The sequence below is a fragment of the Nuphar pumila genome, chromosome 7 (assembly GCF_984573655.1).
Source record: "Nuphar pumila chromosome 7, dmNupPumi1.hap1.1, whole genome shotgun sequence".
In the NCBI taxonomy this organism is placed as follows: domain Eukaryota; kingdom Viridiplantae; phylum Streptophyta; class Magnoliopsida; order Nymphaeales; family Nymphaeaceae; genus Nuphar; species Nuphar pumila.
This window is the reverse complement of record NC_143255.1, coordinates 99,988,881-100,015,561: the sequence shown is the minus strand read 5'-3', so window position 1 is coordinate 100,015,561 and position 26,681 is coordinate 99,988,881. Positions and strand designations below refer to the sequence as shown.

The 26,681-nt window shown below is 35.8% G+C and overlaps 1 protein-coding gene across 1 annotated transcript; it reads right to left on the bottom strand.

The window, feature by feature from the left end:
• Window positions 1–589: 589 nt before the first annotated feature.
• On the bottom strand, window positions 590–25,330 carry LOC149832626 (aquaporin NIP3-1-like). The gene is made up of 4 exons (XM_090013277.1): window positions 25,109–25,330; window positions 18,865–19,284; window positions 18,677–18,738; window positions 590–785 (listed from the first exon to the last, which is right to left on the bottom strand). The coding sequence occupies exons 1-4, from the start codon at window positions 25,328–25,330 to the stop codon at window positions 590–592; spliced, it is 900 nt and encodes a 299-aa protein (XP_089869403.1).
• Between the last annotated feature and the right edge of the window lie 1,351 nt (window positions 25,331–26,681).

Here is a 26,681-nt window from a genome sequence, read left to right as displayed (position 1 = left end):
TCAAATACCATGTGAAAGAACACACACTCAAGCACACACGATTTAACATGGTTTGGTCTTAACGTGAGATAAGTCCACGAACTCTTTCTCTCTCTATCTTAAGTGACAAAGAGGAGGAGGGGTCCGACTTTATTTATAGGTATAGGCTTGTGCAAACTCATCGTTGGAGATATTCCTAATGCAGTTAAACCTCACAAGAATACATCCAATTTTGAAAAGTTGATTAAAAGGTTGATCTCTCTTTGAGTCCACGTTGGATGAGGTACTGGACATTCCATCTGTAGTAGGATTGACGTTGGCCGGGAGGAGCCCTCTCATGTTACCTCCTAATTTTGAATATGCTGCACAAACTCATTTACACGCCAGCGCCACATGATCAATCAAGCAAAAAGGAAAGAATGATGTTTACAAACTAAAGACCTCCAAAAAATGAAAAAAAAAAATAGAGGAAATCAAACGCGCAATGACACCACACCCATATCATGGTATTATTATTACTACACACACCGTTTTTAGTTTATGCAATCATAGTGTTGGCTACTTGGTTGTAGTAGTATTAAAAGGCTCTGCCTGGGAAGGGAGAGGGTAATCAACGGCGAAAGCTTCGGACGGGGCGAGGGGGGTCGATATCATCGTCGCGAAGGCGGATGGTGGTGTAGGTGGCAGCACCCAGCACGGCCCCAGTGATTGTTCCGATAATGTAGAGCCATATCCCCTTGTAGTTCCCAGCTGCTATGGCAGGGCCCAGCGTCCTCACTGGGTTCATTGATCCACCGCTTCCTGGACTGCTCATACCATTAACAAGACATGAGAGAGAGAGAGAGAGAGAGAGAGAGAGAGAGAGAGAGAGAGAGAGAGAGAGAGGCAGGTGTGCCAACATACCATGCAAAAGACCCACAGGAACCTATTGGGGCTTCTCTGGCCTGGCAGCCCCACTATGCATGGTGCCCATTGAAGGGTACAACCATAATGGTCACCTTCCAATTTAGGCCTACTTGTCTTTTTTTTAAGGATAAACTTGGAGAGAGAGAGAGAGAGAGAGAGAGAGAGAGAGAGAGAGAGAGAGAGTAGCATGTGGGCCAACATACCATGCAAAGGGCCCACAGGAATGGGAGGGTGTTGTGTGTTCTCCCCGAAACACAAATTTACGTGTTCCTGTGTGTATGGGGGAATATCTTGGGACCCACAATAATTTATATGCCAATGTTGCCCAAGATGACTTTATAATAAAATAACATACAAAAAAGGTAGACATGCTTTTAACGGAAATGTCCTCCCATAAGATAGATATGTGTTGGACGAATTAATGTCCTCCTACTCCCCATATATACATTTGCACGTTCCTTCTTTGTTGTAGCACAAGCTAAAAACAAAGGCAAAAGAAGGAAGAGGAGGAGAGGGAGAAGCAAAGAAAGACACTTGTTAGATAGAAATTTTTTCTTGGTTCGTTCCTACCTCATGGAGATAACCATAAATCGAACAACTGGTTCGATTATTAGTAGGCGTCAAGGAGGATTTGTCGGCCATCTCTTTTTACAGTCTTCGCTTTTTCTTCATTTTCGTTAGGCAGTATGAAAAAAAGCAATAAAGTACAAACATTCCAACAAGTGCCATTAAAGCGTCGTGAGTACCTTTTCATGTCATCGTGCTATTGTTGAAGAACGTATGTCGTTGTGAGTGTCATTAAGGCATTGTTTTGTTATTCCATGTAGATTTTATCGTTTTAACGGTTGGAAACTTGAAGACATTTGTAAGACGCTGAGACCTGTTGACAAGAATGCTTGGTTACAGATGTGAGCAAGGGCCTCTACCCCATCCGGTATTGTCCATTCACTCAATATATGCAATGTAACACAAATTGTGGTTGTAGTAACATGTATATCGATTTGTGAGATGTTGTTTTGTTTGTAATATATTATGCTGAATTGTCTTATATAAATCTGTAAGATATTATGTGTTTTCTAGTGTCAATTTGTGAAATATTGTTTTGTTTGTTGATATCAATTTGTAATATTATGCTGAATTGTCGTATATCAATTTCTAAGCTATTATGTGTTTTCTAGTAACGATTTATGAGATATTGTTTTGTTTGTTAATATCGATTTGTAATATATTATATTGAATTGCCATATATCGATTTGTAAGATATTATGTACTTTCTATTGTCGATTTGTCAGATATTGTTTTGTTTTTTAATATCGATTTGTAATATATTATGTTGAATTGCCATATATCGATTTGTAAGATATTACATATTTTCTATTATGGATTTGTGAGATATTATTTTGTTTGTTACTATCGATTTGTAATATATTATGATGAATTGTCGTATATCAATTTGTAAGATATTATGTGTTTTCGAGTATCGATTTGTTAGATATGGTATTGTTTGTTAATATGGATTTATAAGCTATTATGCTTAACTAATCGGTAGCCGCTGTTATATGCATCTTGAATAAATCGTAGTAAATGTATGCATTGGCTAACACAAATTGATATTTTGCACATGACAGTGTTTAGCATATCAACTAGTTGCAGTGAAGATGACATATCTCAATCATTGGAAAGTCATGGAGCAACGGACATCCGTACTATCAACGAACTTGAAGAATTGAATGTGTGCACTAATGATGCATATGATAAGAAGGGTGCAGGCATTGGATTCAATCTTGACTTGAATATTTTAGCAGACGAATTGCAATTCGATAATGAGGTAGACGATCATGACAGAGACAATGCACTTGACAAAGTTGCAGGCACTTCAAGTCTACATGATAGTACACTTGACTCTGTTCCCGTAGAGGGAATGTAGTTTAATAATGAGGAAGCTGCATACAAATTTTATAATGGTTATGCCTTAAAAATTGGCTTCAGTGTTAGAAGGTATTTTTGGGCAAAAAATGCACAGGGTGTCGTGGTGAGAAAGACATATGTTTGTTCAAAGCAAGGTTGAAAGAAGTCAAGTGAAAATCCAACAAGGAGCAAGCCAGATTCAAGATGCGGCTGTCCAGCGAGAATGGTGTTAAGAAGACTTCCGAATGAGAAATATGTAGTTCGTACTTTAATCAATGATCAAAATCATGAATTAGCTGCTTCATTTATGACTCCTATGTTAAGGTCACATCGTAAAGTAACTGCAGTGCATGCTATAATTGCAGAAATAGTTGATACCGCCGACATTGCACCAAGGAAGACATACAATTTCTACATGCACGTAGATGGTGGTTGCAATAATGTACCACTCACCCCTATGGATCTAAGAAACCACTTGAGAAAGAAGAGGTCAGAAAACATGAAGAATGGATGAATATGTTCTTTGGTTGATTACATAAAAAAAATCAAACATTGACCCTGGTTTCTTTAGTGCAATGCAATTAGATGAAGATGGGTATACTGTGAATATGTTTTGGGTAGATTCAAAGTCAAGAGTGGATTATGAATGCTTTAATGATGTGCTTATTTTTGATATGACTGTGAAGATTAATATGGAACAGTGGTCATTTGCGCAGTTTGTTGGAGTGAACCATCACTCACGAAGTTGCATATTAGGCGATACTTTTTTGTATGACCAGACCAAGGAAACCTTTGAGTGGTTGTTTAGAGTATTTACACAGGCAATGAATGAAAAGCACCCTGGAGCTGTACTTACAGATAGTGATCATGCAATTGCAGCTGCAGTGTCTCATGTATGACCATATGCACATCATTGCCTATGTTTGTGGCATATCTTTCAAAATGCAGCAAAGAACATAAGACACATTTTTAATCAAAAGACAGGGTTTGATAAAAAGTTTAGACAATGTATACTTGAGAGCATAGACGAGGTCACCTTTATGTTTGATTGGAAGCAAATGATTCAGATGTACGACCTTGAAGACTGTGTGTGGTTACGACATTTATAGGCAAACAAAGAGAAGTGGGCATTGGCATATGGAAGACAATACTTTTGTGCAGGTATGATAAGCACACAAAGAGCTGAATCTATGCATGACACACTGAAAAAAACATTATATTTATGTTTAACAATGTTTCGTTTCATGGAATAGTATGAATTATTTGTAGACGACCTTAGACAGAATGAGTTTGAACAAGATGTGAAATGCTTCAACACCCGCCCTGTAACTTTGGGCATGAAAATATTGACGTGACCTGCAGATCTGTATACACTAACTGTATTTGAATGGACTAAGAAGAAGGTTATACAGGTCATGAATTGCAACATAGAAGGACATATGCAATATGTGAATGTGTATAAATATCATGTTGTATGGGATGGCGAAGAGTATATAAAAAGGCAAGAAACACATGTTACGTACAATGTTGATAACAAAACAGTTGAATGCACGTGCAAAATGTTTGAATTCAAAGGTATTTTATGTCATCATGCATTAAAGGCACTTAATCAAGAGAAGATACAAGAAATACTTGAGTCATATCAACGATTGAACTGCTAGAGACAAATAATGTCAGTCTATCTAGTGTTGATGAGAAGTGTCAGATAGCCTCCCATTACCAACAACTATGTAGGTCACTTATGCATGTTGTAGATTTGACATCGAAAAGCAAAGAAGCCTATGTATGTATGAGAAACGTGTCAAGGGAATTACTTGAAAAAGTGCAGCTAATTTACCATGAGTATGTTCCAGCTCGTGAAAACCAATCTAAAAAAACAGGATCGAACAACATAGGTGAAAATCACACTTCCTCTGACCCTTGTGAGAAGTTGGGTTAAAGCGTAAACATCATTTTCGACAAGTCAGGAGTAAACGTTGTAGATTATGATGAGAATATTCACCTAGAAAAGGGTATCAAAAGGAAACCTGCCTTTGATCGCAGTCGTCGGAGAACAAAGGATGCACTGAAATTGGTTGGCAAGAAAATGTCTAAGAAATAATCAACCCCTAAGCAACCAAACCCTTCACATGAATAGGTATGTAATATATTATATTGCTTCCCATGTAAATTATATTACGTGCAACTTATCAATATCTAACTTGTGTAATTTTCAACATACAACAATACCATACAGACGTGCACTACAATATTGTAACCTGCAATCCACCCGACCTGTTTGAGTGGAACAATGGCATGAGTATGACAAGTCTTTTGGTATGTAACAAATTTGGGAGGATGTTAGCATTTCTTGTTGAACTTAATGTAGTGTCTCATATTGTTCTGTTTCATGACAGGCTCTGTTCAATTTAAAAGCGAGCAACGCAACACAGGAATCGCGTGCAGATTCTTCAGCTTTAAAATAGTTGTAACATTTAACTTTCATATCTTACAAATCGTTGTAATGTTTAACATTCTATAATTCTTTGTTGTAGTTCTATAATTTTTTGTTGTAAATCGATAATTCTTTGTTGTAATTCTATAATTCTTTGTTGTAAATAGATAATTTTGTGTTGTAATGTTATAATTCTTTGTTGTAATTCTACAATAGAAATTATACTATAAATATTATAAAAACCGACACTAGAAAACACATAATATCCTATACATCGATATATAATAATTGAGCATAATATATTATAAATCGATATACGGAAATTCAACATAATAGCTTACAAATCGATATTAACAAACAAAACCATATCTCACAAATCAATACTCGAAAACATATAGTATCTTACAAATCGCAAAAGGGATTAGCAATGTATGCAGTTTACAAAGGCTTGTAATGTTCGCCCTTCATCAATGAAAATCCAATAAGCGATTAGAGATGTGTACTATTTATAAATCGTTGTGATGCTCACCCTACGTGAATGAAAATCGCAAAAGGAATCAATGTTGTATGCGGTGAACAAAGGCTTATAATATTCGCCCTTCGTTGATATAGACATAGCCCGTAAAAGCGATTAGAAAATATCATTGACATAGACATAGCTCGTAAAAGCAAATCACGATAGCATGTAGCCTTCGTACGTCATTGTGTAAATCGTGATGATACATGTCATTTAATTAGACAAAGCTCATTGTCTAAAAGACAAACATCATTGTGTAAATCACAATGGTATAACGATTTACACAATGACATCTATGTCAGCCACATCTGAATAAAAATTTCACTGTGCATGAGTACAAATTGTTGTAAAATTGCACGATCAATGTTTGTGCAAATCATTTGACTGTTATCAATCATTATGTAAATCACAATAGGAACACAACTCGTAAAAGCAAATCAATGGCACTTTCACGCTATAAAATCCTAAACGATAATTCTGTGTTGTAATGTTATAATTCTTTATAATTCTACAATAGAAATCATACTACAACTATCATAAAAATCGATACTAGAAAACACATAATATCTTACACATCGATATACAACAATTGAGCATAATATATTACAAATCAATATTAACAACCAAAAATATCTCACAAATCGACATTAGAAAACACATAATACCTTACAAATCTATATACGGCAATTTAGCATAATATATTACAAATCAATATTGAAAATTTGTACAATATCTCACAAAAATCGTTATAATATCTTAAATTATTACGAAATTTACATTGTTGCGATTTGGGCGCTTGAGGTAGCAATTTGCGTGTTCAACACACGTGTGTCAGGTTCATGATTTTGCTTTATGGATCGATATGAATTTTGTACATAGTTTTACAAAATTTATTACAAATGTCTGTACACAAAAAATTTGGAAATTGAAAGTTGAACAAAAAATTATTCTTTCTCTCTCAGTAGTAGAACGTAACCATCTTCACGTTATCCTTGAAAACATGTAGATGTTTAAAATGACTTCTTATTACTCTTGGGGGCCTCACATCCTTCATAGCTTTCTAGGTAATCTTGCAGTTTTGGTTTTTGTATCATCCTCAACTAAAAAATCCTTCAATTCCTCGTATAGTTCTTTGCAGAATCTAAGTATATCATCCTGAAAAAAAAAACAAAAATGAGAACAATATAAAAATGTAGTAATCATTAATATAGGTTAATAAATAATGTTTAAGTGTACAACATACAACGGTGAATTCCGGTGCTCGTCTATAGTATATTGCTTCAATATACTTCATTACAAAGACACCACAATCGATACCATTATTTTGTAAAGGAGCATCATCTGCGATGTGAAGCCTCTATGAGCCAATGTCAACACTCAACATGTCTTTGAAAAATCCAACCTGTGGTTTATGCAAAAGCAAGTAAATTATGGGTCACGGTACAAGATACAATAATCTTAAAGATAGAAACTTAACAAATGCACAATGTCACAGTCTATACCAATGTCATTTTCCAAGGAGTTGGTATAGTCATAATTTTTGTTCTCGTACATCCAACACGTATAAGACCCAATGCTTTTCCGATTGCCACAATGTAGGAATCAATATCTGTAAATCGATTATAAAATATCTTAAAAAATAGATATGAAAATGCGTACTCATACCATAAAAATCGATGTTAAGGATCAACATATAAATCGATATTAAGAATCAAACCAATATCTTAAATTGATATTAGAAATCAGCATTGAATCAAAACAATATCTTAAATCGCTATGAAAATTCCTATTGATAGCTTAAAAATAGATATTAAGAATCAGCAGAGAAATCAATATTAAGAATCAAAACAATATCTTAAATTGATATTAAGAATCAACATAGAAATCAATATTAAGATTCAGAGCAATATCTTAAATTGATATTGAGAATCAAAATAATATCCTAAATCGATATTAAGAATCAACATAGAAATCAATATTAAGAATCTAAACAATGCCTTAAAAATTGATATTTAGAATCAGCATAGAAATCAATATTAAGAATCAAAACAATATCTTAAATCGATATGCAAATTCCTATTGATAGCTTAAAATCGATATTAAGAATCAAAACAGGACCTTAAATAGATTTAACATCTTACAAATTGATATGGTCACAAACCTTTTCACTTGAAAAAAAGTTTGCCATTTGGTGATCGTCACCCCAGTATTGTATTCCATCTAAAAATTCAGCCGCGTATGGCATTCGGTAAACAATACTCTGTTGAGCGGAACAACAATAATAATAAGTTTAAAACACGAAGGTATATTAGTAAATAAAATGACAAAATAAACATATCAAATAATCGATATACCATAAAATAAGGGGTGATGACGCAAACCGACATGGTTCTTCCCTTGCTTTGAATATACATGACAAAATCGTGTATAGTCTGTTTAGAACAAATGTGCATTTGCTAATATACATACCCATGACATACGTTAATGTATACCTAAGAGTGGTTTCATACGTACAAAATTATTGATAGTGTGTCCTTCTGCAAATTCATCTCGCATCCGATCGATGTTCTCTTCGAGCACTTTGTTGAGTTTTCTGGCACCTTGTTTTGTAGTTACTGCACTAAAATTAGCTGAATATTCAATAAAATAATTGTAGCATTATATTCAGTAAACGAACTGTAAACAACGTAAAAAGGCCAAAGCAGGTTATAGAAATCGAAGGTACCCTTTTTTTGCAGACGTTCGACTGAATCGTAGCGTCCTTCTTCGACATCGATACAACTTTCACTTAGAAGGAGGTTAGAGGAAATGTCAGTTTTTCTGTTCGTTGCTCACAAAGCAGGTTATAGGAAAGGCTCATTTTCTTCTTTAAATGAAACATCACATATTCCATGTTATTAAAGAAAATGTCTTGTGTGCCTTGCAGAACACGACGATTCATTCATTTATTGTTCACGTCGTTTCACAACCCGCCAGTTTTCAAAAATCACGCAATAAAAGTTTATTAACAAATAAATAAATTATATTGTGCATTAATTAAAAGACATTGTTTCATTTGCTAGTATCATCAACATGATGTTAGTATGTGTAAATGAATGACACGTAGCATAACATCAGTAGCATGTCAGATCCTAAACCCTATACTAATGTTATGCGACGTTTCTTGCAACTCAAAACTAATAATCGCTATACATAATAAACTCAAAACTAGTAATCAATATAATTGCTATCATAGGAAGTACAAATCGTAGTAATTGCATAATCGTTATACTTATTAATCGCTAAACTAAGTAATCGCTATCACACGAAACACTATAAATAATAAACCCTAAACCAGTAATCGCTATACGATTTAGCAAACGCAAGTACAAATAATGGTATCTTTATAATCGCTATACTGAGTAATCAACATATTAAGTAATCGTTATCACAAGAAATGCTAAAAGTAATAAACATTAAGCTAGTAATCGCTATACGATTTAGCAAACATAAGTATAAATCATTGTAACTTCCTAAACACTATACATATTAATCGCTATACAGAGTAATCACTATCACAGGAATCATGATACATAATAAACCCGAAGTCAATAATCGCTATACATAAGTACAAATCATGAAAAAGTTAGTGGCACTTCTATGTTACACTTATTAAGGAAAGAATTATATAATTACAACAAAGAATGTCATAATTACAACATAGAATTATTGAGATACACAAATCACATGTGTTTATTTACTTGCGCTTGACGAGTCAGATAGACCTATAACTCGTCTCTTGCTTGCACTTGGTGGAGTCTCTTTATTCGGTGGCCTCTTCGTTCCCTTGATCTTATATAACTCATTGGTAATCAACTCAACCAGCGACCCAATTTATTTACTCAAATTTTGCACGTCCTTCCGTAACTCCTTATTCTCACTCTCCAGCATCGCAAACCTTTGGTTGGACGATACCTTCTTCTTTGGGACTTGTGTTTGCTCCATATCGTGTACTGCAACAAATAGAATCATAGTATCTGCCGAATGGACACGATGGATGCTACGTCTATGCTGGAGGATGACATGCTTGGGGACAAGAGTGACCTCACTTTCAGGTTGCTTCTCCTCAATTTGTCGATTTTCATGCATGGGTTGCCAATATTTTTTGAAATAGTTGGGGTCATATTGTCGTTCTTTATAATCATATGGTATGACACAAATACCTCATTTGTTCCAGTTATCCAATTGTTCCCTGAAGCATTCGTGCCAATTCACGTTTGTGGCCCCACCACTATTCATCTTCCTTTTCAATACCAGAGGCAATTTTGGTATTGACTGTCCCAAGCCAGCTTGTAGGAGTACTCGACTACCATGCTGCATCTCGGCTTCACATTTGCTAAAGAGCCAAATATCGCATACAGACAGTCTCGCAGCCTTGACAACAACCTCATCGTCCTCATCCTCTCCATCCCCATAAGGTCTCCACACAACTTGTATAATCAAGATTTTGGTTTAGATATAGACATAATTATTCATGCAAAATGCTGAATGCGATAATAATTTGTACTAAAGAAGACAAAATGTTGAATGCGATTATTAGTTAAGAATGCTAAACATTACAACGATTTACAGTAATAAAAGTTAGATGCAAATGCGATAATGATTTGTACTAAGGAAAATGAAATGTCGAATGCGATGATTACTTGAGATTGCTAAACATTACAATGATTTACGATAATGAAAGTTAGATGCAAATGCGATAACAATTTGTACTAAGAAAGACGAAATGCCGAATGTGATGATTACTTGAGGATGCTAAACATTACAATGATTTACTGTAATGAAAGTTAGATGCAAATGCGATAACGATTTGTACTAAGGAAAATGAAATGCTGAATGCGATGATTACTTGAGAATGCTAAACATTACTACGATTTACAGTAATGAAAATTAGATGTAAAGGCGATAACAATTTGTACTAAGGAAGACAAAATCCTAAAGCGATGATTACTTAAGAATGCTAAATTTTACAACGATTTACGCTAATTAAAGTTATGCAAATGCGATGACGATTTTTAATAAGAAAGACAAAATCCTAAAGCGGTGATTACTTAAGAATGCTAGACCATATAACGATTTACGCTAATGAAAGTTAAATGCATAAGAGATAACGATTTGTACTAAGGAAGACAAAATCATAAAGCGATGATTACTTAAGAATGCTAAACATTACAACGATTTTAAACCATTTACCTCATTTAATTGCTGTCCATCTAAAATGAATTGAGCATTTTTGCACTTGACATTTATTGAAGCTCATGCGCCGATCATGGGAAAACTACAAACCACAGAGCCACATTGAGAATGCAAGACAATAATATGATCCCAAGTCCAGGCCTACAAAAACAATATATTAGTAAGACTACAACCTTCAACGAGCTTAATTCATAAGCACTAAATATGTAATAAACAAATACCTGAACAAATGACCAAAATCCCCCAACAGTTTTCATACTCCTACTTGCACGGTAAAGTTGACTGTACTAGTATGCGAGCATAGCAGCACCCCATGCCTAGTTGTTGACTTCATCTAAGTCTTTCAGGAACAAAAGCCACAAGTAACTTATTCTCGATCTAGAACAATCGGAAAATAAAGTAAGTCTAAAAAAATAAAAAAGGAAGCCGCACAACTCTTGGCCAGCTGCTTTAGATGCACATGCAGCGGATCAGCCTTCCCATTTATTATGAAAAAAATGAACTTTCTTCGATGATGAATTGCCTCCATCTGAAATACACACACGTCATTCCTCCGTCGATATTCTTAGAAGGGCCGTACAATTATCCTTTGGGTTATAGCTTGAATTCCGTGTTAGGACAACACTGCCATGGCACTTAAGACCTATAATTCGTGCCACATCTTCTAGGGTCATGGTCATCTCAAAACCCCTAAACTGAAACATGTTCATCTTATGGTTCCACTTATTGACCAGGTGGGTCATGGTGTTCCAACAATTTTCAAAATAATGTTTGTCTAGAAGGCCGCCAAAGTACATCTTTTGCAATCGGTCCTTCTGATATTCACTCAGCTTTCTGAACCACGATAGAACTACAGGCCACATACACCGCCCTCTCAACTTTTCACCTGCTGCTCTACTTCTCTTCTGACCTGCCTGTAACATAAAATATCAAATCACAGTTAATTGCTACACCTAGTAATTGCTATACAGAGTAATCACTATCATATTAATCACTATACATAGTAATCGCTATTGCAATAATCACTATACAGAGTAATCGCTATCGCAATAGTCGCTTTAAAGAGAAATTGCTATACGTAATAATCATTGTACATAATAATCACTATACATAGTAATCACTATTCATAGTAATCGTTATACATAATAATACCTACAACAATGCATCACGACATCCAGTAGCGATTAACGTACCTTGGTCACACTTTTCTCCTCTTCATCCCCTCCCTTCCTCTGCTTTTGTACTTCTTCCTTCCTTCCGTCCATCGTCTGTTTTTTCCTTTCTCTTTCCTTCTCTTCCTTCTGCTTCTTCCTTCTTTTTCCTTCTCTTCCTCGTCCTGCTTCTTCCTTTCTTGTTCCTTCTCTTCCTCGTCCTCCTTCTCCTTCCTTTGTCTTTCCTTTTCTTCCTTGTCCTTCTTCTCCTTCCTTTGCCTTTCCTTCTCTTCCTTATCAACCTTCAATTTCCTTTGTCTTTCCTTCTCTTCCTCATCCTAAATCTGCTTCCTTTGCCTTTTCTTTTCCTTCTTCTTCAATTGTCTTTGCTTCTCTTCCTCCTCCTCCTTCTTTTTCAACTGTCTTTGCTTCTCTTCCTCCTCCTTCTTCTTCTTCAATTACCTTCGCTTCTCTTCCTCCTTCTCCTTATTATTTCTTTGTTTTTCCCTCTCCGCCTCCTCCTCATTCTTTTGCCTTCACTTCTCTTTCTCCTCCTCATTCTTTCTTCACTTCTCCCTCTCCTCCTCCTCCTCCTTTTGCCTTCGCTTTTCTTCCTCCTTCTCCTTATTATTCCTTTGCTTTCCCCTATCCTCCTCCCCCGCCTTCCTTTGCCTTGGTTTCCTTTGTTTTTTTTCATTATCCTCCTCCTTCCTTTCATTTTGCTTGTCTTCGTCATCCTTCTTTTTCTTTTTCATCATTGGATTATCATCTTCAATATCTGATGGATTAGGCTCCGATCTATACTTTACCAGCAATTGCTCTATTTTTTTATCATTCTCAATCTTCATTATTCTGTAGTACGCTTCTACTTGCTCATACAAAGCATACTCTTGGATGATTACATCAAGAGTTTTTCTCAATGACAATGAAGCATTTCTTTTCTTAGAAATGTAAACCATTAGAAACCTACACAACACAAAAACTTATCGAGACGGCAAAGGGTGCTTCAACGAAAGAAGATGAAGCGTTAGAATTTTTGTGGAACGATTAGGGAGAAATATTGCGAAGAACTCCTTTTATAGCCAAGGAGTTTAATGCATATGGGACCCGCCAAAGATTTTTTGTCAGTTCATGTTTTTGGCGGTTCACGTCTTATAATAAAGATTTTAAAATAACGTCGTTGTCGGCCACAAAGATCTGGCTTTGTTGCGAAAATATTGTCATAGTATAACGCAATCAGATTATCAAATATCATACAAATTGATATGGAAATTACTATTGATAGCTTATAAATCGATATACAGAATCATGATAGAAATTGATATTTAGAATCAAGTCAATATCTTAAATCAATATTAAGAATCAAAACATCTTAAATCGATATGGAAATTCCTATTGATATCTTACAAATTAATATTTAGAATCACAATAATTTCTTAAAACGATATTAGGAATCAAAACAATATCTTAAATCAATATTAAGAATCAGTATAGAAATCAATATTAAGATTCAGAACAATATCTTAAATCGATTTGGAAATTCGTGTTGATATCTTTAAAATCATTATTTAGATTCAGAACATCTTAAATCGATATATAAATTTCTATTGATATCTTAACAATTGATATTTATAATCAAAATAGTATCTTAAATCGATATTAAGAATAAAACAATATCTTAAATCCATATTAAGAATCATCATAGAAATCAATATTAAGATTCAGAACAATATTATAAATCGATTTGAAAAATCGTATTGATATATTAAAAATCGATATTTAGAATCAAAACAATATCTTAAATCAATTTTAATAACCAAAATAATATCTTAAATCGATATAAATAATCATGATAGAAATCGATATTATGCTGAATTGTCGTATCAATGATTAATATATTATGCGATATGTATATCGATGTGTAAGATATTAGGTATTTTCTAGTATCGATTTTTAAGATGATATACAAAATTTTGCTTGATACCGATTGTCCTTTCGCGAATTAATTTTATGAGCTTTGTATAAGTGAACATGTCCTACTATGATATATACAATGACTGATTCATAAAAGGCTGAAAGAAAAATACAATAAACAAATCGACACGATGTTTAGGCATAGTAAACTATAAATCGAGTTAACTTCAACGATACATTACAACCACATTCATTTACAAAATATATGAGTGATGCATATTCTTTGCTTCTCATGCAAATATCCTCAGCTAAACATTCTTTGCTTTCAGAGTGTTGCACATTCTTTGCTTTCAGAGATCCTCCAATGTTATCACTTCTGGAACAAAGTTTATATTCCGGCTAGCAAGAGCACTAGAAAGGTATATATGCGAATATGCTTCACAAACATCAGCTCAGGCACTGTCCCCTTGAAGTAACCGATTCTATGTGCATATTTGTCATGAAATATATTGAAGGTAGGCAGATATTTTTCCAACTACGAATTACGGTTTGCAAATAATGAAGGGTCCGACAATAGGAATAGATCAAATAGATGAACATTAACATCACCCCCTGTCTATCATGCAGAATATTTGTGCTTGCTCCCATATGGCAGCAACAATTGAAAATGATTATGGTCGTTATATTCTGCGTAAGCTTCGATATACTTCACGACAAATACGCCATGGTCGTATGTGTCATGAATATATCGATGTATACACAGAAGATAACAACCATAATCATCATCGAAGATTATACAAATCTTTCCTCACAGCGTGAAACAACTACGTTATCAACATTAAAACCCATCTATCAAGCACAGGTAGAAGGAACACAAAAGAACAAAGAAGAAAGAAAAATACAAGGGAGAAGAAGAAGAAGGAGAAGAAGAAGGCGTAGGAGAAAGAAGAAGAAAAAGTTGCGCTGCCGCAGAAAAGAGGAAGAGAGGTTAAATAGATTAGGGTTTTAAACATGGACAATGGGTCAGGTAGTGTCGCGTTGGGTAGGGTTTTACATAGAATAGGGTTTTACACAGGTCTATATTAGGGTTTTACATAAAATAGGGTTTTACGCACGTGTACACAAATCGATATGACGTTTAGACTTAGTAAAGTACAAATCGATTTACAACTTGATAACTATTAAAAAGTTGTAAATCACTATCATTGTTATATAGAAAAAGTGTTCTATCACGATCTGTACAGAAATAGATTAAGTTTAAGTTGCAAATCGTTATCACTGTTTTATAGAAAAAATATTCTATCAAGATTTAGACAGCAACAGACCTAAATCGTTAACGATTTGTCCTATAGCGATTTTTGTTTACCAGCATTGTCTATGTGAATGATATTCTATCGCGATTTACTTTTATGAGCATTTTCTACGTGAACGATATGTCATATCATGATTTACCTAATGACTGATTCATAAAAGGCGTAAAGGAAATAACTTTAAACAAATCGACACAATGTTTAGACTTACTAAAGAACAAATCGAAACGATGTTTAGGGTTTAGGGTTTCGGGGTTCAGAGTTATGGTCTAGGTTTTAGGGTTTAGGGTTTAAGGTTAAGGGTTTAGTAATTTATTAAGGGTTTAGGGTTTAAGGTTAAGGGTTTAGTAATTTATTAAGGGTTTAAGGTTTAGGGTTTAGAGGTTTAGGGTTTAGGGTTCAGGGTTTCAGGTTTAGGGGTTATGGTTTAGGGTTAGTGTTTAGGGTTTAGGGTTAAGGTTTATGGTTTATGGTTTATGGTTTATGGTTTATGGTTTATGGTTGATGGTTTATGGTTTATGGTTTAGGGTTAGGGTTTAGGGTTTAGGGTTTAGGGTTTAGGGTTTAAGGTTTAAGGTTTAAGGCTTAAGGTTTAGTAATATATTAAGGGTTTAGTGTTTGCCGTTAGGGTTTAGTAAGATCTTTAGGGTTTAGGGTTTAGGGTTTATGATTTAAGGTTTAGGGTTTAGGATAAAGGGTTTAGGGTTTTGGGAAAAGGGTTTAGGGTTTATGGTTTAGGGTTCACGGTTTCAGGTTTAGGGGTTATGGTTTAGGGTTAGTGTTTAAAATCTGTGCATGATGAATAACAATTATAGGGACATGAGGTGGCCATTTGCATGTTCAAATCGTTGCTCCTTTAGCGATTTCTATGGAAATCGCTTTAAAGCGTCGTACCGGTAATTAAATAACTGTCACGTGAATCACAATCATCAACAATTATAAATCGCTATTGCATCAAACGTATAAATCGTTTCTAATTTAAACGTATAAATTGTTACTTCAAACTTACAAGTCGATGTATAAATTGCACCCTTCATAAGTACATATCGTTGTAACGTTTGGGCTTCAACAGTAAATCTCGTTATACGATTTAGCAAACTTGAGTACAAATCTTGGTAACTTTATATATCATAAATCGCTACTGCGTTAAATGTATAAATCGTTGCTACTTTAAACATATAAATCATAACTCATAAATCATAAATCGTGTCAATTTGGCTTTGTTACCAAAATATATGTCATTCAATATCTGATGGATCAGGCTTTGCAATTTGTATTTATGATTTATAAAGTTACCACGATTGCTATTGTCCAGGGTTTGTGAGACATACCAGTACTTACGTTTATCATATCAATTTGTAATATGAATAAGTGATTATGCTGAATTATTGTATCAATTTATAGTATATTATGCGATATGTACATCGATGTGTATGTTCAAATCGTTGCTCATTTAGCAATTTATATTAAACTCGCTGCACATTATTTGAAGTATGAATCATTGTAAATAGATATTATGCGTTTGCTAGTATCAATTATTACGATATTTATCGTATGAATTGCGTCAAAACATGCTAATACTATAAATCATTACTTTTATTGGCATGGTAAATAATAACTCGAAGATCATTATAAATAACTGAATCACCTTTCCTTTGGCAGGGTCAACCCATTCTTTGTAAAGAACTTCAATTATTTCTCTTCGATGAGTATGTACAACCACCAATTGAAACAATATTGAACATAACAAACATCTGAGAAACTGTATCGATTTGAATGATGTAATGGGCTACCATTACGAATGAGCTCATTTGCTTGCAAAGGATATGTGGGATCTGACCCCTAATACAAAGTTGTTGTCAGAACTTCTGCAGAAGAACATGAAGCTACAAGCTGCAGAGTATACTTTTGAATCTGCTCTTGTTGATTTAATATTTGATAGGTCCTCAGCTGCACGACAAAGGGTGGTCTGACAACAGATGATGATAAAAGGTGGTCCGACAGTAGATGGTGGTAAAAGGTGCTTCGACAACAGACAACGACAAATGGTGCTCCCACGGCAACATACGACACAAAGGGTGCTCCTTCGGAGGTGTAAGGGTGATCCGGAATGGAGAGGACGACATATTTTGAGGTTGAGACTCTTTAAGCAGAGGTGTTGCTTAGGGCGAAAACAAAAGGTTATCCTCCATTTTCTGGCTGAAGGAGATTTTGGTACATTACTCGAAATGTTGTTTCATGGCGCTAATGGCGGGAAATGATACTTTAGTCTTTGCAAATGCATCGGACTTCGATGCTAAGTGATGCATACACACACAGAGAAACGATCCCCACGTGCTTACATACGCTCATTCAGACCCGAGAACATGCACCTGCCTATTCCGGGGGGGGGGGGGACATATAACCTGCTTCACACAGGAATCTAGTGGGGCTTCTCTCGCCTGGCAGCCCCACGATGCATGATGCCCATTGAAGGGTACAACCACAATGGCCACCCTCCAACTTAGGCCTACTTGTCTTTTTTTTTAAGATAAACTTAGAGAGAGAGAGAGAGAGAGTAGCAGGTGGGCCAACATACCATGCAAAGGACCCTAGTTGGGCTTCTTTCGCCTGGCAACCCCACTATGCATGGTGCCCATTGAAGGGTACAACCACAATGGTCACCCTCCAACTTAGGCCTATTTGTCTTTTTTTAGGATAAACATAGGCCTATTTGTCATGACATGCTTACTTAGATGGGCTAGTGTTTATAAAGTGTCAAGAAAATAGTGAATATAATAACCATATGAGCCCGTTAGCCAGCATAAACTACACGTGAGAATACAAATATCCACATGTCTAAGTTTTTTGCTAAAGACATGAATACAAGTGATATGCAATATTGCAGAATCTTGGTGATAGCACGTATCACCTGATCCATTTAGGGTTGCAAACGGGTGGGATTGAGGAATCAGATTTTGTAAATTTTGGCCTTTTGGGATTCGATCCTACTCCCCAATGTATTTTTTATCCTTTGCATCCCTAGTTCCAATGCTTTACGCATACCCTAACCATGTTAGGGTTGCACATGAGCCAAGTCCAGCCCAGGCTAAGGCCATTCAATCTTTTTTTTTTTTGAATGACAAGCTGGGGTTAGGCATACCCCTACCAGTTATACAACTATACCATTGAGTTTTGAACCATCAACGACGCAACACAAGGTGACGTGCACTAGATGCTCCTACCAGACAAATGGAGCCCCCGTTGGACTTGACCAAATGAGATCCTTGATTGCCAGAACTTGGAAATTAAATTCAATAGAAGAGCACGTAAGATAGCTAACCCGGCAATTAATATGTTGAGCATGACAGTTGCACCCACTGCAATTCCAGCCAATTCCCCAACCTGCAGGCGCATTCAATAACACACACATGCATGGTATCAGAGATTTGAGCATTGGAGTTCATGAACTTGTTCATGCTTTATGCAGTACCAAACACACCATTATAGATAGAAGGACGATACACATACCGCGCGCGTATCGGTGGCAACAGCAGTGACTACAAACATGAGGTTGAAGGATATGATGAACTCGAGGAGGAATGCTTGCCAGTAGGTACCAGAAGGCACGGTCACCCCACCGTGAAGGAAAGGATGGAACACGCCCTTCAGCATGAAAGCTGCACAGATGGACCCACACACTTGAGCTGCAATGTAGGCAGGGACCTGAACCCAAGGGAAGTGCTTGAACGATGCGAAGCCGATCGTCACCGCCGGATTCAAGTGGGCGCCGGAGATGTGTCCCGTCGACAGGATGACGATCATCACAGCTAGCCCGGCCGACCCTGCATTGCCGATCAGAGTCTCTGCACCATTGTACTTCTCATTCACTATGGGAGCAGCAGTGGCGAAGAAGATGATGATGAAGGTGCCCACGAACTCGGCTCCAAGCTGTATATCAGCCGTATACTAATTAATGAAAAAAAAAATATAGAAACAAAAATAACTCGTATAGAGTGTTTTCTGAAGTATAGGAAATGTGTTTTCAATAGTGTGGGAAACACGTTTCTCATAAAATATTTGGCATTTCTCAAACGTTTCAGAAACATAGTGTTTCTTGTTTCAAAAACAGTTTTTCTAGAAACACGTTCACACCCTCTTATAGTGTTGTGGGTAACCCTAGACTGTCCTATAAAAAAAGATACAAACTGTCTAAATCACTTTGGAAAATTTATAAAATCCTATGTACATATTGAAAAAATACTCCAAGAATCAGTTCTTACATTTCAGATCATAGACATCACATCTACATGGTTAGATTTGCCAAAAACAAAAAAAACACTGTAAAATTAATTATCAAAAGTGGTTGGAACCGTAATACTAATAAAGGTAAAGAACTAAGGACTAGATATCACTTTTTTCTTAAAAAAATTCAATTATGTGATTATGACAAGTAATTAGGTTTTTAAAAGAGTCCAAAAATCAACAGCCTAGCTATAATGTTACAGCCTAGGCCCATTTAGAGCTCAGCAAACTGGGCTTTAAGTGCGGCCCGGCCTAGAGATGACCCATCCTGTTTACTAATGAGTTAGGTTTTGGTTCGGTTCTTAATGGGCTGGGGTTTGTAGAGCAACCAATGACTTGACTCAATGCCTCAATGAGCCAATGTGAAGCAGGCCGGGCAGGGTCCCGCTCAGTCCACTCAAACCCAATTGTAGGTTATATTTTAATAAAATTAATTTTTAAAATACCAAAAAATGAATTAAATAAAAAATATAAAATCCAAAATTTCACATATGAAAATATTCAAAGTATCCATGATAATGTTCAAAGTATCCAAATCAAAAGTTCATAACAATATTAAGTCCAGGACATTACATTTGAACTAATAAAATCAACATCAATTTTTTAAAATAACTTAAAGCACAATCTTGAATTCTAGTCCTCCTCTGCAACACAACATGATTGCTTCAATCCATTAATGCAACTAATTAGGTAAATAATAATAGTTATAAAGTTACTATATAATTAATTAATTACTTTAATTTTTAAATTATTAAAAAATTAATAAATGGCCTAGGCTCATCGAGCTGGCCCAATAGCCCGGGGGCCAATTCACCTAGACCCAACCCACGTAAATAACAAACTAGGTTTCAACCCGATAGATAATGGGCCCAGGCCCAAAACCATGACCCAAACCCAAGCCCATGATGGGTCGGGTCTGCTTGGTCCACTGGCCCCCGCCCAGCCCATTGCCCACCCCTAGACCCAAGTGTGTGAACACAAGTTTGCGTACCTTGAGACGCGTAGGAACCATAAAAAACATATTTACATGTTGTAGGAAAAGTTAATTAGGTTCTTAAAATCTTCGTGCACACCATGCCATTTAAGGAAAAATAGGGGACTGACAACGAGGCTTTCATCCTTATATTATTTCTCAAATTTCACAAGTAAAACTAGCATAATTTATTAACAAAGACAACTTCGAACCTACCTTAGTCTTATGATGATAAATATATTTCAGTTTCTAAGCCTCTGTTAGGATATCAATATCTAAGTGGCAGAGTTACATTGGGGGATTGGGGGCATGTGCCCACCCTGACCTAAGAAATCCCCTTAGGGGTATCGGGTCAAGGTGGGTAGCCACCTTGACACAGAACTCTAAAGAGAGGCATGGGTCAGGATGGGCACCACTTGGGCTTAACCCACGAGGGGTCTCTCTCTCTCTCTCTCTCTCTCTCTCTCTCTCTCTCTCCTAAGTCCCAAGCATGCAGTTCGAGTCCAACATTCAACGGGCACGAGGTGGTGGGTATTCCTTCTTCATCTTCTTCTTGTGCTTTCTTTAGGGTTTAAGATTTTGGTTTTTTTTATTTTTTTTTCAATCAACAATTTGGTTTTTTATTTTATTTTTGTAAATGAGATGAATGCAACATTAGTTTCTGTGTTTTTATTTTCAATCAACATTTTAGTTAAAAACTTAAAATTTTAGGTTTTTTTCATATAGCATATATATATGTGAATGATGTTTGTTTAGGATTTAGGTTTTTTGATTTAGTTTTTATTTTTTAAATAGCATGAACCATGAATATTTCATTAGGTTTTAAGGGTTTTTTACTTTTTTTAAAAAAATAGTATGTATTTTTTATGTTTTTTCATTTAAATCAACATTAAACTTGATCTCATGGTTGATATTTTAAGGTTCTTTTTCAATTAGTATATATATATATATGATGTTTGTTTAGATTTAGGCTTTTAATTTAGTTTTTATTGTTTAAATAGCATGAACCATGGGTGTTTCATTAGGTTTTAAGGTTTTTTATGTCTGTTTTTCTTTCAATTAACATTCAATCAACCTTAAACTTGATTTCACAAGCTTGATTTTGGTTATAAACTTATAATTTTAAGATTTTTTAATTATTATATATGAATGATAGATGTTTATTAGGATTTATGTTTTATATTTAGCTTTTTTAAATATCATAAATATTAAATTAGGTTTTAGGTTTTTATTTTTATTTTGTTCAATTAGCATTTAGGTGTTTGATTTTAGTTTTTAAAATGAGGTGCATATTTAATTAGGTATTTTAGTATTTTTATTTTTAATCAAACATTAAGCATGATTCTACGTGCTTAATTTTAGTTAGAAACTTAGAAATTTAGTTTTTTCATATGTGAATGATGTTTGTTTAGGATTTAGGTTTTTTATTTAGTTTTTACTTTTTTAAATAGTATGAATCATGAATATTTTAATATGTGTTGGGTTATTTATGATTTTTTCAGTTAGCATTTATGTATTTTTTCTTTTCGATCAACATTGTACTTGATTCACATGTTTGATTTTAGTTATAAACTTAAAATTTTAGGGGTTCATGTTTTTTAATTATTATATATTAATGATGTTTATTAAGATTTAGATTTTTTTATAGCATGAATATTTAAATAAGTTTTAGATTTTTATGCTTTTTTTTCTTCTTTTTTCACTATGCAATGCCTACTAGTTTAGATACTTGGCTCGGCGGCCGCAGTATCTATCTCTCATGAATCGAAGGAGTTTTTTTTTTTGCATCTCAAAAAAGTAACATTACATATCTTGTTAGCAAGAGAAAACCATTTCATTCACGGGGCTCCACTTGTTTAGTAGGAGCAGCTAGTGCATGTCACCTTGTGTTGTTGGAACGTTTGCAGGTTCAAAACCCAGTGGTATAGTTGTATAATGGGTAGGGGTCTGATTATTAACCTGAGCTTGCCTTTCGAAAAAAAGAAAGAGAAAACCACTTCATTCACTCACGAGTTCATTGGTGTAAAAACTCCGACTTTCCTCGCCTACTAAAGAGTAGGCCAAGCTTCAGAGTTGCAGTAAGGGTTCCCGCACCTGTGAGTTTCGAACTTATCTTCGAATGATAATAGCTATAGGGCTATTGGATTCAAGCAATTGGAGGTATCTTGAATTTGGCTTTTGGTTTATGCATCACATGAGGAGCATCAGAGTAGGTATTTTCTCTTTTCTTTTGTCCAGTACAAGTAGGATTAGTGGATACAAATGAAGTTGGTGATCTCAAAAAGAGCGTGATTACATGAGCCGGGTAATCATATGGTTTGTTGGATGGTGAAAAAAAAAATACACATAGTGGGACTAAGCGTGTCAACGGGTTGGGTTTACTCAGAGACCCGACCCAGACCAAACCTTATAAGGTCTGGGTATGGTGAGAAATATGAAGACCCAATTGAGACCCGAGTTCGCACCTGAAGGTCCGATTAATACATGGATTCAGGTATACTATTTGAAATTTTATACCAGTCACGAACCGACCCGAGTTCTGATTAAGATTTGTAATTTTCAACGTAAAAATGATAAAAAGTATTATTTTACAGGGTATGGTCCGGGTCTGGTTCATGTAGTTCTTATCAGGTCTGAGTATGGTTTCTCTTATACTAGACCCGATTAAACCTGGGTCTGGTACCATACTAAAAAATCTGATCCAAGTCTGGTTTCACCAGGGTCAGAACCAAACCTGACCTGACCTGTTGACCCCCTAAGTGAGATCCACGAAATGATGTGAATTATACACGTGGGAGGACGTCATTGAGGGCTTCAGTTTTAAGATCGATCGGTGGGGCCACCATTTCATTTGGTATTACAAACATTCATGAAATGATTGTGAATTATACGCGTTTGAGAGATGTTGAAGGGAGGCGAGATTTTCATCTGAGAATCACCCGACTCCAACTCCTCCAAAATACTCATTTAAACTCCTCTTAAAAGGAAGAAGTATTTGCAACTCCTTGAAACACAAGAATTCAGATAGGCTTCTAAATTTTTATCCTATTTACTGCAGCTTATATTTCCTTATTTTACCTTAGTAAATCTTATATATATATATATACATACATACGGGTCAGGCTAGGCTGCAGCCGAGCTCATTTTGGGCCGTGCTTAAGCCTAATTTAGAGGCTTTAGCCAGGCCCAAATACAATGCTATGGGTTCCCAAACATGATGAGGAATCCGTAGTAGTTGCAAGCCTAAATCTTTGAAGGAATTGCTTATGCTTCCAAACAAACTAAAGAATTCACCATTTTCCTTGAATGTCAGTAGTTCTACTTCTCCAGACTCCTTGCAGCTCCCTTCAACATGGGTTCTCGAATAAAGCAGGGAGACCAATTTAGTTTTTTCTCCATAAATTATACAACAACAACAACAACAACAACTACGCCTTCATCCCAAAACAATTGGGGTCAGCGATATGAACCAAAAAAGAAATTCATTTTGGGTCTTCCACATGAATACTTTTCCTCCAATCATTTCTATCCAATGCCATGTCCTCGGTGAGGTTCAAAGCATTCATATCCTTTCCTATCACCTCCATCCAAGTCTTCCTAGGCCTACCCCGACCTCTTTTAACTAATATATTTTCCCATTTCTCCAACCTTCTAACTGGAGCATCATTAGGCCTTCGCCGAATATGTCCAAACCACCGTAAACGATTCTCTCGCAACTTATTTTCAATGGGTGCAACACCTACCTTCTTACATATCTCCTCGTTCCGAATCTTATCTTTTATTGTATTTCCACACATCCATCTAAGCATCTGCATCTCAGCTACACTCATTTTTTGAATATGATGTCTCTTGGCAGCTCAACATTCCGTACCATATAGTAAAGCGGGTCTAATAATCGTCCTATAAAACTTTCCCTTCAACCGCAATGGCATTCTACGATCGCACAACACTCCAGTTGCACTTTTCCATTTCATCCACCCAACCTTTATCCTATTTCTACATAAATTATAAAAAAAAAAATATTGAGAAGATTTTTGTAAATAACTGATAAAGCATGAGGCTTTTGTAAATTACTTTTTAAGAATAATCGTCTTTCCTCATAGTTTTCCTTTTCTCAATAGCGAGGCAGGAGAGAACACCGTGCATCTCACTTGGGAACGGTGACGGGGCTCAAACACATCTCCATCAAGTAAGATGTGCGGTGGGGATTTAACCGATGAATCGATCATATTCCATATGACCTGATCTGCCATCGAGACCCGGGATAAAACGCGCACACAACAACACAGTCTCGTTTCGAAGTGGGGCACTTAACAAGTGTGCATAGGAAGACCATTGACAGGTTTTGGTCAGATTGGTGATCAATTTTAATGAAAAAAAAAACGATATCAAACGTCTTTTTGAGAACTTGAAAGGCCTCTGTAATTCTATTATGCCCTCAGACTCGCAAAAGAATCATCTAAATTAGTAGTAATCAAAATGAAGAGAGAGACGTACCTTCTTAGTGAGAGAAACGGTGGGCTTTGGGAGGTCGGTGAAGCAGGTGTGGTTTGGAGTCCACGCACCAACTGAGAAGCACTTTCTGTGCGGCAGCGACTTGCGATCGTAGGACAGAGAGTCCACGCGGTAGGATGGAAACAATGGGGCACCGGGAGTCCCCGGAGTCGCCGGAGCTGATGACCCGGGCGTTACTTTCTCGGATTCCGGCGTTGTCTCCATTCAACAATCCTCTGAATCTCTCTCTGATTTTTTTTTCTTTTTTATGGAGTTGGGTTTTGCAATCTGTGATGAATGAGGAGGGATATTTCGAGAATGGTCAGAAGCAAATAGGTGGTAAGTGAGAAATTACATGATTTGGTGGTTTTTATAAAGTTTTTGCTATAGTATAGTTTCAATCATGGAAAGAGTGTTGTCATATATATTTTTTTCTTTTTCTTTGGCAATCAAAGAACCTTTTTTGCCTTCTTTTTTCTGTTCTTTGGGTGTTTGGAGACTGAAAGGAAGAACGATTAACTAATTACATGATTTGCAGTTTTTTTATAAATTTTTCACTAAGGAATATGAATAAAAAACAAATCCAGTTTATCACAGATATGTGATCGCGTAACACATCCAAGGGCTGAAGGAAGCAAAAAAAATTGAGTATTTTTTTGTAAATATTACAAACGAAAACAAAAGAAAATAAAGTCCAAATTACATGATTTTCGGGCTTTTTTAAAGGTTGTGCCAAGGAACATGGAGAAAGAAAACAGCCAGCTTAACTACTACAAATACTATAGCACTACAATATCGTAATTCTTTAAAAACAAACGAAAAAAACTTTTTTTTTTTTCCTTTTTGTCAAGACGAAGTTTTGGTCAAGGAACCATACACTTGAAAACCCAGTTTCAACAAGAAGAAAACCACCAAATGAAGAGCAGAAGAAGAGAAGGGAAGCAGAGAAGTCTTGGATGGTGATAACAAAGCTTACTTCAAGAGCAGCACCAGTGTTGTGTATATGCACTACCAGATCATCAGAGTAGGGGATCAGAATGCAGTTATGGTGAACGGAAGTAAAAGAGAGAGAGAGAGAGAGAGAGAGAGAGAGAGAGAGGTTTGGAGGAAGTGGGCAATGGGAAGCAGGAGAGATGAATGCACAATGGGGGGAGAGAAAGTTAAGGCTGCACCATATATAGTGATGAATGATGGGAAAGAGAAAGGGTCAATGATCCTTTTGTGCACAGCTAAAGCAACAATATATTTTTTTCTGTTAGTTTTACCAAAAAGTTTGGTTCTTTAAGTTCTAAAATATTAAAATTTCTAGAAACAACGATATAGGAAGGCCCACAACCCGAAGCAGGTTATATGTCCCCCCCCCCCCCTCCAAGATGGTCGTTAGCCATAGTGCGTGTTTGGGGGTTCCAATGAGCACCACGTATATAAGCTCGTGGGGCTCGTATCCCTGTGTATGTCAGCATCAATTAGCATCATAATCCGGTGCGATTGCAAAGACTTAATTACCCTTTCCCGCCATTCTTCTCATAAAATGATGGTCCGAAAAAATGACAAAAATGTCCTTCATTCAAAAAAA